Source organism: Penicillium taxi (genome assembly GCF_028828555.1).
Source record: "Penicillium taxi strain IBT 34144 chromosome Unknown utg000002l_segment0_segment0, whole genome shotgun sequence".
Taxonomy (NCBI): Eukaryota; Fungi; Ascomycota; class Eurotiomycetes; order Eurotiales; family Aspergillaceae; genus Penicillium; species Penicillium taxi.
The window spans coordinates 3574036-3589433 of record NW_026643204.1 but is presented as its reverse complement, the minus strand read 5'-3'; the positions used below and the strand labels follow the sequence as shown (position 1 = coordinate 3589433).

The following is a 15398-nucleotide window of genomic DNA, read 5'->3' as shown; positions in this document are numbered from 1 at the left end:
TCGCAATAGTTGGCACCGTTTGGGCTGTGCAGGTGTGCAAGAACCAATGCTCTGCAAGCACGTTCTCAATCATATGGCTGGTATTGCTGAAGCCAACAGCAACTGGTTGCTATTGAACTATCATGATGTTGTAATACATCTGACAAGGGGTGTTGAATGTAGGGATTATCCTTGGCAGAAATGACAAATAAATGAAGGTTCTCCAGGGTTGCTCAACTGACCCAGCCAATGCCATAGAAATTGAGGTAACACTGTCATTAGGAATGAAAATAAGTAGGCCAGCGATGCTGGCCTTCAGTTCCAGAGTCTTAACGCAATGTGGGCTCCAAAGTTGAAGCTGAGGAGAGACTAAGCTAAAACTAAGTTAAAACGTGCGCTTAAGTAAAGTGGAGTTCAGAATTAAAGTGACGTACACATAGATGAGTGCAGAACCCACTGAGAATTCAAGACAAATGGTAAAGAAATCAGAAGTCTTCAGCGTTGCTATGATGATTTCTCCGATTTCCGGCAGCATTGTATACTAGCATCCTGGAGTAATGAGCAAAGACTTCCAAGGTGTTGTGTCAATTTCATGAAAGTCTCTTGGTTTGAATAGTTCGATTAGTAGTTTGGTAAACTTGTTGTTATATATCGCATTGTCGAAGCCAACAGCAACGTACATGGAACTATTATGATGTTAGTATTATATCTGAAAAAGGGCGTTGAATATAGGAATACACTTGAGAGCAAAGTCAAATTTATGAGCAGATCAGAGTTCTTTGGGTGTTGCAGTTGAAATACCGTCAAGAAAAGGCCGTGGACTTGCTGCCGCTAGAGAAGGCGAACTAGCTTCTCTATCTGATCAGCTGGCCAGGGTTCTCGGTTTTTGGCTGAGAAATGACAGGAATCTAAGATGAAGCGTTCAAGTATAATCAGGTTTAGAAATGATGATAATCTGATGTAAATTCAAGGTGAGAGTGACGTGCATCATTGCAGTAGTAAGACAAAAACTTGTATATCAATGTTGAAGAAGAAATTATTTGCCCATTAATAGCGTAGGAATAAAGGCTTGATGGTATCGGTCCAAAAAATGCTTGGTAGGCCCGCTGCCTGGTTTGTTTGGGAGATATATGGCATTGTTGAAGCCAACAGGAATAAGAAAACGAAAAGAAGTCAAATCCTAGAAGGGAAAAGGTGAAAGCCCTGGAGTCTCAGGGGAGGAATCTCTGGCGTAAGGGAGAAATATGTGAGTGTGGATAGAAGGAAGGAACTTCAGAAAGATTAGTATGAATATACGAAAACATTGTGAATATATACCATCATTTCTCAAAGTGGATGGTCTGTATAGCACAGCAAGACACGAGCTCAAACGGGTTGCCTGTGCGTATATTTCCCTCCATTTCACCTTATTTGATATTCACATTAGGTGTAGACTCTTCCCAATATTATAAAGTACAAATAACTTCCAGACAGATGAATATTGTGTTTATTAGGTGGGTGATGTTCCAAATAAATATGGAAGGAATAAAAAGTTTGCTTCAAAACGAGGCGGAAGATATTCAGTAGGAAGATTGAAATTCGATTGAAATTTTGTAAGCAGAGTAGCTGTTTCATCTGAATCTAGCTGCTGGCTATTGTTCCATGACTGCGCAAAGAACCTATATAAACTCTACCAATCTGTCATGATTCCCAGATTAACGCAAATTTGAAAAGATTAGTCTATCGTTACTCCACGCTATGAGTAGCATTTACAAGGGCTAGATATTCTTCAGTATTACGTGTATCCATATGCACCACATGTATCTCATAATCTTCATCCGTATCCATATGTATCTCACGACCCCAGAACTTCTTTCTCATGCGCTCTATGCCTTCTAAATCGTCTGCGCTCAGCATACTTTCCCATCTAAAATATTGATCGTCATCGGATCTCGGGCCTTGAAAATTCGGATCCTCGCGGTCCTTTATACCACCTCTAGGAGATTCAGATCTCTCTTCTTCGTGCTTGTATAGGAGACCGAGATCCCAGAAACGCCTTGAATCCCAGATAGCAAAGCCATAACGACGATATGAAGCGAATTTCACATATTTGCATGGAGATGTAAACAAGTGAGATAATGTGATTGTGACGAAGCCCCAAGCCCATGGTGGAAACATGAAACGCAAATCGAGTTGATCGTCTTTGTTCTCTTGTAGTGGCCATATAGTGGGAAGGCATTCGCATTGGCTATGCCATCCTGCTGAATAAGCTAATGATTTGACGGCGCGATATCTCTGAATAGGAGTAGATAAGGACGGAGATAAACAGTCAGCCATAGTCCGTATCTCCTCAAGAATCCCATTAGACCAAAGTGAATGACCAAGGCGAGCCTTAGCATGGGCCCAGGTGATATCAAATGATAGGGTTTGAAGCCTATCTATTTCAGTAGGCGCCCAGCGAGGTTGAGGTTGACGACTATCTATAACACCGTTGTGGAGTTCCCATATCAAAAATAGTCTCCAAAGGGCACGAATAGCCCTTTGTTCCTCAAGAAGAGATATCGGGCCCATTTCTGCTTGATAGTATTGTTCTCCGGTCGTCTTTGGATTAGGAAAGTATTTAGCCCATTTTGTTTCCTTTTTTACCTTCCAGTCGCGACGTTTAGGAATATATCTTTTGCGAAAATCTTTCATCCGAGATAGCTCAAGACTAGAGCATCGATCGATCATCTTATGAAGGCTATCATGGGCTAGATAGAAAATAGTTGCCGCAGTAGAAAGAACATCAAATAAGACTGATAAAGGCATCTCATAGGGTATAGATTTATATCTAATATCTTTGTCTTGCTCAATGAATTCTTGAATAAAACAATTGACGTCCGGAAAAGAGCGTGTATCCCATTGCAGGAATGCCCATCGTAGGAAATCGAACTTGCGAATGGCGATCTGGGCTTCATTAGGAACCCTCAGCTGTAGGATTATCTCAATATTTCTGCGAGCTATTCCTCTGTCATGTAATAGGGGAAATATCGTTGACGACGAGCGGTAAAGATTATGGAGAGATGAGAGGTCTAACTGAATTAGAATGGCCTCTAAAATGGACCCCGGTAGACGAGAGAAAATACCAGACTCGTGAGAAGCCATAGCGAGTAGAATAATTCCCGGCCAGGTTGAGCTCGTCGATGGAAACTGACAAAAAGAAATAAGAAATCGAAGTAGTAGTGACGGAAAGGCGGCCCCGTAGAAAACAGAACCCATATTTTACTGCGGAAAGTTTTATTACCTCCGTACAAAAGCCATGAATCAAGGGATACGGAAATTGGCCGAAAAGGCTCGTTAGAAGCGCCCAATTTTAGGTAACTCCAAATTTTAATGTCTTCCTCAAAGACTAATTGTAACTGAAGTCGACGAATCAAAGATATGATATGTAGGTTCATTCTAAGTTCCCACGATGGAATCGGATATGCCCCGATTCCACTAGTTCTATTCACTTCCCAAGTCCATTCGCTTGTTCCATTCTCTTCCCAAGTCCATTCACTGCAGTAAACCAGATTCCATTGGTTCCAACGGAAGGCCTGTAGAAAAGTGCAAGATGGAGATTTTGAGATCAGAGCAGAAGGAAATATGATAACCTAGATAGGCTACTTCTTGATCACTACCCATAAAGACGCCACCAACTACACGTAAACAAACATCCCCCAACCCCGAGCCAAGCGTGCAGACACCATCTTGGCTGTTGTGGTCCTACTGAGTACAGGGGGGATTAGACCGAGTGAAGGATGCCTCGTTAGTATCCTTCACCCAGTCCCTCAACTAAGCGATCTAGGTAGTAATGATAAGAATTTCCCCACTTGCCTGTAGTGTAGTCCAGGCAGACCACTGTAAGCTCGGCATCGGAATCGTAGTCCATGTAGCCCTCAAGTCATACGTAACTATCTCCAGAACATGCTACCTAGGTACCTATGTGATTCCAAGTTTGAGCTCCCAAATTAGAAAAATACCATTAATTTATCTCTCAATCATAATAACCAGACCGATAATAATTAATCAACACATCGCTGTTGGAATGGCCGCTTTGCCTTCCACTCCGTAACTAGCCCTCGATAATCCCCAGGGCCATACGGATGGAAACACTGTGCCAGCAGACCTTTCTTCCGTTCAATTGGTAGACCCAAATCACGCATCATCAGATCAAGGTACGGAATGGCATCGAAGACGAAATCTGGATTTCTGTGACCAAAACCTGCTGGATAGCGATATTTGCCAAACTGCGAGTGTAGAGTTGTCTCCCACGCTAGGTCAAGAGCTGAGTCGTCATCTTCCAATTTGACATCTGAAGCGGCACGCACTGCAAGTGGGCAGCGCTCATTAGTTTTTAATGTCAATTGGTCTCCAAAATAGGCAGAAATCCATAGTGCTTGCGTCTGCGCGACTAATGCAGTGTTTATAGTCATTGTGATACCCATAAAGGCAAGAGATCGATCGTTGAAGACTGAAAGTGGCACCATAAATCGTGCAAGTCGGAATGGATGCGGCACTGCGGCTTCTGATTCCGCATTAAGTGGCTGAAACTTTGGATTAGGGTTTGGTTGGTCTTGCAGGCGAGGAAATCGGCGCAAAATCGCCTCGTCTGCTTCATTTATCATGGCATTGCTAAGAGGGTCTGTGCTCCATGGAAACCCCAGCTCAGAGTCGATACCCTCCGGAAGAAATTTCAGATTAGGCGTGGAACGCCAGCCAGTGGCGCAGATCAAAGCAGAACTCTGCAACTCCTCCCCCGTCGATAGGTGAACTGTATGGTCTGATAATCGATCTAAATCGGCGATATGTACTTTTATGGTACCATCCTTGACAAGATCGAAAAAGTCGGTAGGGTAATTAAGAATGCTAAGTGATGAGCCAATCCAGAACGGGCTCACCCATGGCTTTAACTTCTGCATCTCAGGATTCTTATCATATCCATTCAGCTGTACCATGTCGTCAGCCAAGACCGACCAGAAAGCATCGACAATTTTGCGGCCAAGCCATGATCCGTGCAGGAAGTTCCGCATACGCGTAAACCCATCGGCATCTCCCCAGATGCAGGGGCTGAACCAGGTCAAAAACCGTGTGGTTACTAGCTTCTCTAACCACTTCTTCAGCGGTGTCACATACGGTGGTGCCATCCAAATTGGACCATGTCCAGATTCTCGAATGACCCAATCCACCTTCATCCCCGAAGTCGCACAGGCGTATGCTGCATCCCATGCCGACTTTGTGCCGCCAAATATAGTCACCCGCTCTCCAGCCCGCAGTACCTCACCCTCGAACTGATGCAGGCTGCGGCAATGGAACAGCGGTGCACCAAAGGATTCCTGTCCCTTAAAATTCGGCAAGTATGCCTGGGAGGTGACACCCGTTGCCACAATCAATTTTTTCGTGTCGATGACCAGTAAAGTATTCGCATGCGATACAGTCAGCTGCCATGTTCCATCCAGATTATGTTTGGCACTTTCGACGCGATGATTCAATCTGATGCGGTCAATCAAGTTGAATCGCTCGGTATATGCCTCTAGGTATCGCTGAAGAGTCGCACCAGGAATATGCTGACCGGTATGAACACCAAATTTAGCCTCGTCCATGGGAAAGTCGCTGAACTCGTAAGTTCCTAGCATGTTATTTGACTTCAGGCCCTTATACAGGCGGTCCTTAGCCCATACTCCACCCACGGAGCTAGCAGCATCCAACAGAAGAACGTTGCTATCTGGGTTGACCTCTAGGTAGGTTTTAATCGCGGCGAGCCCGCTCCAACCTGAATAAAGTGATTCACTTTCATCAGAGACAAAATAATGTACGTGACTGTGATAGAAGCGATGTAAAACCTACCTGCGCCAACCACGACTAGATCCACACTCTCCATCTTGAGTCAGGGTAAACTTTGGCCTTTTGAAGAAAGAGAGAAAGCGATTCCAGATCCGTCGCGTCTCAAGAAAGATAGCAAACAAAGAAAAGCTACCGGAAAGCTCTAAAGGACGATAGAAGTGATTTTCCGAGTGAAATACTCCGTACTTTGTACAGGAAGAATGCACATCACCTAGCGTATGAAAGGGGCGGAAGTTGGAATAAAGAGCGAATTACAGAAGCGGGACAGAGTAAATTAACCAGGGAAATGAACGGCTGAGCGGACGGACAATACCAGTTAGGGCTAGCTTTACTCCGTGGTGCATAAAATTTTCAGCAAAAGAAAGAAAAGGAAAAGGTGGTCTCGGATATCATCCTATTCGTTACAATGCCGTTTGGAATTTAGATTGGCATAAAACTTCCAAGGGCCACCCCTTGTACATCGGTGCTTGGCATACAGCTAGCCTGATGCAAGTGCTATTACCTGGGTAGTACGGAGTACAAAGTATCTAGGGTCTGTTTTATCTTGACATACGGTATCCATGTCAGGCTGTATAAGTAAGTCAGATTCATGATGGCTTTGGCTTTCTGGATTGCTGAAATGCCGAGCTCTTCTTCTATGTACTTTTGTCACTTAATCTAGCCAAACAAGAATGTGGCGGGAGAAGTTTGTAGCGCGCAGGGTCCCACTTGAAGTTACCTACCTTAAGGGGATAGTTACAGGAAACAGACGGCGGAGTACATATTAAACAGTGTGGTAGGAAGGTATCATTGTTATTAAAAGCGGCGAATTATCCACTGTCTTGCCATAATGTATGTATGCATGGTTTGTACGGCCCCAGGTGCCTGGACCCTTGTCGTAATAGAATGTTTTAGCGAAGATAAATACACGCCCATATTTAGTCACATGATATCGAATCACGTGGGAGAAATAGCGGACTAAACCGCTTTGAATTTAGGCTGTAAACACGCTTTTTGTACGTAGAATGCATGCACGTTGAGTCAAAATGTGATGGCACTAGTGATCGTTGGCAGTAACTCATTCTGCTTTAGTTGCTAGGTTGAGAAGCGTCGAGAGCAATATTGGAAGAATGAGATCTGTCAGCTTAACATATTACTGATGCTATAATCGCTACTATTCTCATTTTCGAAGGCCTCATCATATCTCCAACCGCGGTACGGAAACTTCGAGTCCAATATTGTCCCTTTCTGGAAGAAAAAAAGAACTCGACAAGGCTTCAAAGACGGGTTTCAAATCCTTCGCTTTTGATTTCCCCATTTTGTGGACCTGGGACCCTAGAGAGATTTTCAAGGATTTCAAAATACTATTTGGAAGCCTGGAAGCTCTTCTACTCATTCAAAAAGTGCACCTTCATACTTGTATTTATCGCTACACTCACTGGGTACAAGTCGCAGCCTAGGTATGTGAAAGCGATACGCGGGCCAAATCATTCAAAAAGCCCTAGATTCTTTTGCCCTTAGTCTAATTAAGTTTTTTATCGTGAAATTTGAGGCAAGGCTTGGGGCCGAGTGTCTGGCCCCATCATGAGCATATCTTTTCTTTCTTCACCGACTATTCAACCAAATTTAAATAAGACCAAAGTTGTAATATATCAATTTAATAAGTTGATTCCATCGAGTGCAAAAACGTTCGAAGGTTCATTCATTCATTCAGACTACTTATCCTATACACCTGTATAAACCTAGATATGATCCAATTAACCACTTGCATGAATTGGCTTGATTGCTTAGCCGCTTATTGATCTATAAAGACATTACTATTTATCTGTATTACTTCGATCATGTAGTTTTTGTAAAAACTCTCTCCGTATAAAACATTTGAGGAAAATGAACTACTTCAAGGTTGTGGTTTCGGTCAAGATTCTACCTAGGCTAATACGCTGCGAAAGGGCCACTGATTAAAGTGTGCTATTGAACGTAGTGAAGAACGGGGCTCGATTTTTTTCCACAGACCAATCGTCCCAAGTATATCAAAATGCAAATGGCTAGATTATACTAGGTTGAAGAAATGGGGTCGGGTTGGTGAACATCGGTAAGGCCTCCGCGAGTCCGGAGTCTCTTGTTACCGTCAAAAAACCTCTCGGTATTTCTCCTGGAAAGTCGATATTTGTCAATTGGACATGTCTAAATACTGTGAATGTAGGTCGCGTCACTTATGAGGTAAAATCACTCCTGAAAGGAGATTTTCTTCGCTATAGTGCGTTCAATTTTAACCGTATAATAGAAAACTGAGGGAAAATACAACAATGTCACAACATTCCTGGAGGGTCTATAGCAGCAGGCCAAGGTGAAAGCCCTCTATTTATGGCGTACCTCGAAGACACCGGTATAAAATAGAGTCAATAATCTGATTTCGCTGGATACGTGGTTTGATGCTACCTTCTTAGAACGGCAGCATCTGTGTGCTAACAGTAAAACCCTCGTCAAGGCATCTAATACTATTCTAGGCACTACTAATGGCTCAGTAGCAGCCTGGTTATCTATCCAACATAAGCCTCAGCTTGGGTCAAAGAATATCACTACCATTTCAATTTTTGGTCAAAGGTTAGAAAGAGAGGATTTTAAGAGATGGGTGGTAGGAATGGTCATGAAGATTGAAGATGTTCAAGAGTGACTGTCACCTATGCAATCACTTGCCTACCGCTGTAAGACTGAGTCCACGGATTTTACGAAAGGAGAGACGAAATCAAGAGGACAGAAGCTACGGCAAAGTGAATTCTGTAAATATTTGGAGACCAGCTGCCCAGGGCGAGGTAATTTCTATGAGCATCACAGGGGAATACCTGGGTAGAGCTCAAAATTAGAAATTTATGAATGGAGCTGCCCAGGTACATTACAAGAGCCGGAATTATAATTACTGTTATTCTCACCCCGTTCTTGATGTACAAATCCAAATGTGGCCCAGTCGTTAGTTCTGCTAGACCAAATTGGTTGACTGACTGATCGGTAGAGAGCATATTAAGGATAACGTTCCGCTATCTAGTCCATAACTGGCCCGGATACTCACAGGTGTACTACCTAGGTGGCTGTATGTAGCAGATTTCCTTTCCATGGTGGGGCTTTCCTAAAACAGTTATACCAGTACACTCTTATGACTTGCTTCCCGGAAAAGAATCCGAAGTGCGCTATTCCCAATATAGCGATAGGATATCCACTCCACTTCTAGACCGCTTTCTTGATACCACATAGGTAAAATATTAACGGCAGAAAAGATGGAAATCTATTTCTGGTTTTCCTGGTATTTGAAAAATCGTAAGTTTACATTTAAAAAAAAACGTTTACCTTTACTACAAACAGTTTCCGATTAGAGGAACTCTCTTTATTCATCAAATATCTGAGATTTAAATCTTTCTCTTAAACTTCCAAAGGCTGTTTAATTATTTATTCCTAGGGCCAAATTCGATGTAAAAATTGAAAGAGCTAACACACCTGAAGTCTGCCTTTCCAATAGAGCATCTCGTCTTTGGAAATGATGTTGATGATGACGATGCCTATGACTTCCGAGTTCATGACCTGTCAGCATTTTCCCGTGGCCCAACCGTTAGTTGAATGCTTCCAAGTATATCAAAAGGGATATTCTGTTGGTCAAAGTGGCAAAAAATGACGTATTGAATCTAGTTGAGCTAAAAACTGGAATCAATCATTACTATTATAACATCATATTTATATTCATCTGCCCAGGTGGTCTTAAATAGTCATCCAGAAACGTTAACACGGACGAGCCAGCATCAAACCCTACCAAAAATCGGAATGGCACTCGCACAAGCAGCTAATTTGATAGAGAAAACAATTGGCCATGGAGACAATGCGACAATCACCACGGATATCAGCAATTACGATGGGCATGGAATAGAAGGAACGAGAATCCTCGCAACTACTTGGCAAGGCAAAAATCAAATCAAAGTTGGTAAGATGTAAATTCAATTCATGGCCTGTTATTTTAAATTAACCATTTCCCCAGTGGAAATTGCTAAGCCAAAAGTAATTGACTCTGGTGATGTGATTGTGAGGATCACTGGAAGCACCATCTGCGGCAGCGACCTCCATTTATACCATGGTACGATAAAGCTTCAGATTTTGTCGAGGCATATAATAATCGGATTCATCCTTAGGTGTTATCCCACAAATGGAAAAAGGGGATGTACTTGGCCATGAATGTTGCGGAGTGATCGAAAGTGTCGGTCCAGCAACCAAGAAATTTCGTCCCGGTGAAAGAGTAGTCGTTTCATTTCCAATTGCCTGTGGAAAATGTATGAATTGCCAAAGAGAGTTCTTCTCCCAGTGCAGTGAAACCAACCAAAACACAATTGCTAATGCCATGTATGGTAATAGAACTGCCGGTAAGTGATCAATATCAAATCACGGGCGAAAAATGTTTAACTGAGATAGGCATGTTTGGATATTCCCACTTTACCGGTGGCTTTGCCGGTGGCCAGGCAGAATATGTCAGAGTTCCTTATGGGGATGTCAATCTGCTTGCCATTCCGAAGGATATTCCAGATGAGAAAGCCCTCTACCTCTCGGATGTTATAGCGACATCTTGGCATTGTGTGGTAGATAGTGGAGTACAGAATGGTGATGTGGTTGCCATATGGGGCGGTGGTCCTATCGGACAGATGTGTGCACAGTTCAGCTTTTACCATGGGGCTAAACGCGTTATTGTCATAGATGGAGGAGCTGGTGCGTGGCGGTTAGATTTCTTGAAAAGAAAACTGCCAAAGCTCGAAACGATCGACTTCACTCATCTGCCTAAAGGTGAGTCGGTGACGTCAATATTGAAAAATCTGGTCCCTGGAGGTCCGGATGTTGCCCTAGAGTGTGCTGCTGGTGAATATGCCAAAGGTTGGGCACATTACTTTGAACAACTACTTGGTCTGGAAACAGACACGTCTGAATTGCTGAACGAGATGATCACCGCTGTTCGGCCTTTTGGGCGAGTAGGTGTGACAGGTGTTTACGCTGGATATGTAAGTCAGACCAGTCCTCTGGATCTCGTTTTATGATGATTCGCTGACGGGCTATACTCTACACAGACTAACCATTTCAACATTGGAGCTTTGATGCAGACAGGTGTTCATCTTATGGGTAATGGTCAAGCTCCGGTGCATAAATATTGGGATCATCTCATGCACCTAATCCTGATAAATGAGATAAATCCACTCGATATGGTTACTCATAGGTATCGTTTAGAGGATATGGCCAAGGTTTATGAAATGTTCGACCAGCGAAAGGAAGGGCTGCAGAAAGTTTTTATACAGACCAAATTTTCTGAGCCTGCAGCACAGGGTGCCCCTGAATTAATCATACTGTGAGGATTGACACGGAGCTTATTATTTCAACAAGCTGTATTTTCGAAGTCCACTGAATTTGTTCAGCTAATTCCATTTTGCTCGCTTCTCTTCCTTCAAACTTGAGGGCTAACCGACGAGGATAGCCTTGGTTGACTATGTTAAGTCGTAAAAGCAAAATCTAAAGATCATACTTCGCTTCAAAGTTAGCTTTCTTGTAGTTGCTACAATAAAATCTTTGGACTAATCGGAAGTATCCTCGAATATAGCGAGATATCTTTTTGTCCTCCACAGATATGGAGCAATAATAGTCCTGGTACTTGCTTCAACATGTCAAGGCGTTAAATCTGAGGATGAGAACTAAGAAGCCTGTAACGTCAATGGCTTTTGAATCCATTATAAGTTAAGAAACCGAACTGGAGGAGAACCGATATTGTTCGTGGATTCCTCGCTACTATGCCTCAAGCTACAGCTGACAGACGTATATTTCAGACTCATTCCTTTTTCTGCCAGGGCTATCCCACCGCCTATTATATCGGTCGCACGATTACATAACGGTTACTGACCTGCTCTTGGCGCTCATGTCGTGCTCAGCTCTATTCAGTGAGCAAAAAGCGGCAAGCACTGAACACTAAAACAGAAGGGGAAAGCCAAGAATTGGGAAAGGAAAAATGCTACCTAGGTATTTCCTGGCTATTTACAACTTGGCGAGGAAAAAGCTCTAGGGCTGGCCACCACGGAACTGAGACAAGCCGTGACAGATTTACTGATCGGGTGGTGGACATGGTTGTAGTCCATATGATTACCAGGAAGATGAAAACATGAAACCTTGAAAGAAGCGGAATATCCTCAAAGAGTAACTGGAATGGCTTTGCCGATGTTTCGAAAAAGACCGTACATGCTGTACACTTTGCTTTTTCATACTGCAATGGAAATATTGGAACCTTGCATCCAACTTACACGGTCACACGGGATAAGAAAAGAGCTAAGCTCAGAATACTGACAGATGATAATACTCCGACTGATCTGCTAAACTTTCTTTTCATATCCGTATCCACCAATACCTTGAAGAGACGCATAGGTCTTGTCCTCAGCACCGCGTGGGCCACGGGCCTGGAGGTCCTCTTTGAGCCATTTGAGAACTAGCTCACCAAGGCGACTGTTTTCAGATGTCCATTCCGACACTTGATCGTTAAACTTCTCCACAGGTCCCCACGTCTTAACCTTACCAAGATGCATGTGCACAAGATGAGTTGGCCACTGGGCAAGATTATCCAAGATATGTGTGGCATAGACAATAGTACAGGCACGATTCTCCGTCTCTCGCTTGAGGAAAGCGAGGAAGTTACTTCTGGAAAGCAGATCCAGGTCCACGGTGATCTCATCAAGGAGCAATACTGTCCAGGGCCGCAGCAAACCCATAGCGAGTTGGACTCGGCGTCGTTCACCATCTGAAACAGCATGCATACGCCAACGAAGATCAATATCGAGGATATCAATCAGCTCATCCCGTCGATCCGGGTAAGCATTTCCACCAACAGAGGCAAGCAATGTGGGAACATCAATATCGGTGCGGACTATGGGATTTAGTACCCATTCTACACCCAGATAGGTGACACCTTCCAGTCCATCTTTAAAGGGGTCCATACCGCCCACCGAGATAGTATCGCTGGGGGCGAGACGTTTTCCTGAGAGCAAGCGCAGTAGTGTAGTCTTTCCCGCTCCATTGGCTAGAGTTGAAAAATTAACAGATTATACAAATGAAAGACCATATACAAATAGTGATGAATTACCGCCGATCAAGAGAGTTCGACTGCCAGGTGGTAGACTTAAAACCACGTCTTTCAACCCCGCTGAACCGTCTTGGAATTTATAGGAAAGGTTCTGCACCTCGATTGACGGGGATTGCTCTTCAGTGGACGCCATTTGAGATTCCTAATATCTGATATCCCAGATACTCCAAAAAAAATTAGAATTATAGGAGAAAGGTGAAAATGAAATATCTTTGGTCTTTCGCGCCATCGAAATACAAGAAATTTCGATTGGTGGGACCATGAGGCGGTGAATTCACATTCACTGGCAGAAAATATACCGCTTTATTGACTGTTAAATACCCCTCTTATGATACTTAGTCGAATTAATCCTCTCATTAATCATGGAGTCATCTTCACCATGCGTGACTGTCCCAACATGGACCAAACCAGGCTATGATCAGCGGGTCATAGGTAAGCGCTCACATGCGTCTGGTGAGTTGGAGGACTTTAGGGGCATTCCTTTCGGTTCTATTCCGGGTCGTTGGATACACTCTCATGTACGAACATGTTTGCCAAATGATATATTCTATGCGGATAAGAATGGGTATTTGCACAATTTCATGTTGCTGTAGATAATAGACGAGCTGATTGAACTATTCCAGTCCAAAGTGTCCCCAGCTCTGGGAGGTAAATAATTCAGAAGGAGGGTTCAATGCTACCATTCCCTTTCCCTCAGATGTCACTGAGTCAGAATTGGATTGCTTGAATTTGTTCATTGTCAGACCTTCAAAAGATGCTCTCGTTAAAAGAGGATATGACACTAACATACCACTCCCGGTCTTCGCTTGGATTCATGGCGGTGCTTTTGGATTTGGGGCCGGCACAGATCCAATGTGGGGTATGCTGCTTTTCATGAATGTAAAGAATGGCGTTGCTAATCCCCACTTCTAGATCCATCTAACCTAGTATTGGAGGCTTTGAATTTGGGCAAACCATTCATTGCCGTGTTCCTCAACTATCGCGTGGGAATATTTGGCTTTGGAGCAACCTCTGCTATGATTGAAACCCAAACGGATGAAAAGATCAAAGGCGTCAATTTCGGATTGAGAGATCAGAAAGTTGGACTCCAATGGATATCCAACAATATCTCAGCATTTGGAGGAGATCCACAGCGAGTCACGATTGGTGGTCAGTCGGCCGGTGGCAATTCAATTCATCTTCATGCTTTGGAAGCAAAAACCAACCAGTCTCTGCCTTTGTTTCAAAAGGCCATAGTCCAATCTGGGGCCATGGGCACTTGTGGGCCCATTTTACTGGCCAATGCACAGGTCCAGTGGGATGGACTGTGCAAGGTGCTGGGTATTTCGACTGACAACAAGAATGCAGCACTCAATGCAATGGAAAAATTCACAGCTGCAGAACTAATCCAAGGAACAAGGGAAATATTCTGGCTTCTGTTCCCATTGGTGAATGATCAATTGACACTCGACTTCTCTGTGAAACTTGATCCTATCCTAGTCAACCTAGGAGACACTTCAAGCGTGCAGGATGTCTCACAAAGTGGCTCGTCAATCGAAATATTACTTGGAGAAGTCGACAACGAGGTACGGATATCATCTTCGCTCCTGCCTAGTAATAATACTAAGCCGGTTTCATAGGCAACAATTTGGCAGCATGTAGTTGAAACCCTCACAAGCTTTGACACTATTCAAGAAAGGTTCTCTTCAAGCACCGTCGATCCGCAGATTGTTGAAAAGACGCTGGGTCATTACAGGCTCAGTCCAGAAGCTTCCCTTGAAGATATAAAATCCGGAATATATCGACTCATATCTGAATTTCAGTTCAGTCTTCCGCTATACAAGGCATGGAAATCCTTCGCTGGCGCAGACTTCAAATTGAAGTCATTTTATGAAACAACAGCACGGCGATACAAAGTGAACTTTGGTAATCCCTTCAGTAATGGACCCAAGAAACACTTATACGGCATGTCACACCACTGTGTTGATCTGATATACATTTTCAATGCCTTTCCCAGCGAGATGAATCATGCCGATACTCTGCTCAAGCCCTCAGAAGTGACGAACGACCTTCTTCGACAGCGTATGCAAAGTGACTGGATTGATTTCATTGTCAGCGACGGTGGACAGAGTTTCAATCCAGACACTGTTGTTCGATATGACAAAGATCGAGTGACTCGAGTGGTGAAAGCTTCAGAAGACGACTTTTTCATCCAGCAGTTAGCCAGACTTTCTTTCTTAGGTGAGCATTTGACGGAGATAGACTCCCTCGTGAATGCCTTTACCGGAAAAGGGACATATTGAGGGAATTTTGGGACTTTGTGATGAAAGGGGAGCAAGAAGTTTTCCAAGCGGAATTGATGAGAGCTTGGCCATGTCAACTTTGATTCCCTTTGTTGAAATCTCGCCTGGGCATCCTCCAGGAAAACTTTCTTTTCGATTGATCCCCGCGACACGAACCCTTAAGATCCAATTCGACA

At 43.6% G+C, this 15398-nt stretch overlaps 5 protein-coding genes across 5 annotated transcripts; 2 read left to right on the top strand and 3 right to left on the bottom strand.

Moving 5' to 3' along the window:
* Positions 1 to 1704: 1704 nt before the first annotated feature.
* On the bottom strand, positions 1705 to 3102 carry N7495_003251 (uncharacterized protein; the record flags this gene model as incomplete). The annotated part of the gene is made up of 1 exon (XM_057205920.1): positions 1705 to 3102. One exon carries the CDS (start codon positions 3100 to 3102, stop codon positions 1705 to 1707), a length of 1398 nt encoding a protein of 465 aa, XP_057066527.1.
* An 899-nt stretch (positions 3103 to 4001) lies between these two features.
* On the bottom strand, positions 4002 to 5857 carry N7495_003250 (uncharacterized protein; the record flags this gene model as incomplete). The annotated part of the gene is made up of 2 exons (XM_057205919.1): positions 4002 to 5749; positions 5824 to 5857. The coding sequence occupies 2 exons, from the start codon at positions 5855 to 5857 to the stop codon at positions 4002 to 4004; spliced, it is 1782 nt and encodes a 593-aa protein (XP_057066526.1).
* Positions 5858 to 9609: 3752 nt separating this feature from the next.
* N7495_003249 (zinc-dependent alcohol dehydrogenase) lies at positions 9610 to 11171 on the top strand (the record flags this gene model as incomplete). The annotated part of the gene is made up of 5 exons (XM_057205918.1): positions 9610 to 9766; positions 9821 to 9916; positions 9972 to 10199; positions 10249 to 10826; positions 10893 to 11171. The coding sequence occupies 5 exons, from the start codon at positions 9610 to 9612 to the stop codon at positions 11169 to 11171; spliced, it is 1338 nt and encodes a 445-aa protein (XP_057066525.1).
* A 1005-nt stretch (positions 11172 to 12176) lies between these two features.
* N7495_003248 (putative ABC transporter) lies at positions 12177 to 13073 on the bottom strand (the record flags this gene model as incomplete). The annotated part of the gene is made up of 2 exons (XM_057205917.1): positions 12177 to 12877; positions 12941 to 13073. 2 exons carry the CDS (start codon positions 13071 to 13073, stop codon positions 12177 to 12179), a joined length of 834 nt encoding a protein of 277 aa, XP_057066524.1.
* Positions 13074 to 13302: 229 nt separating this feature from the next.
* N7495_003247 (uncharacterized protein) lies at positions 13303 to 15222 on the top strand (the record flags this gene model as incomplete). Its single annotated transcript, XM_057205916.1, has 5 exons — positions 13303 to 13372; positions 13541 to 13588; positions 13638 to 13799; positions 13868 to 14505; positions 14560 to 15222. 5 exons carry the CDS (start codon positions 13303 to 13305, stop codon positions 15220 to 15222), a joined length of 1581 nt encoding a protein of 526 aa, XP_057066523.1.
* Between the last annotated feature and the right edge of the window lie 176 nt (positions 15223 to 15398).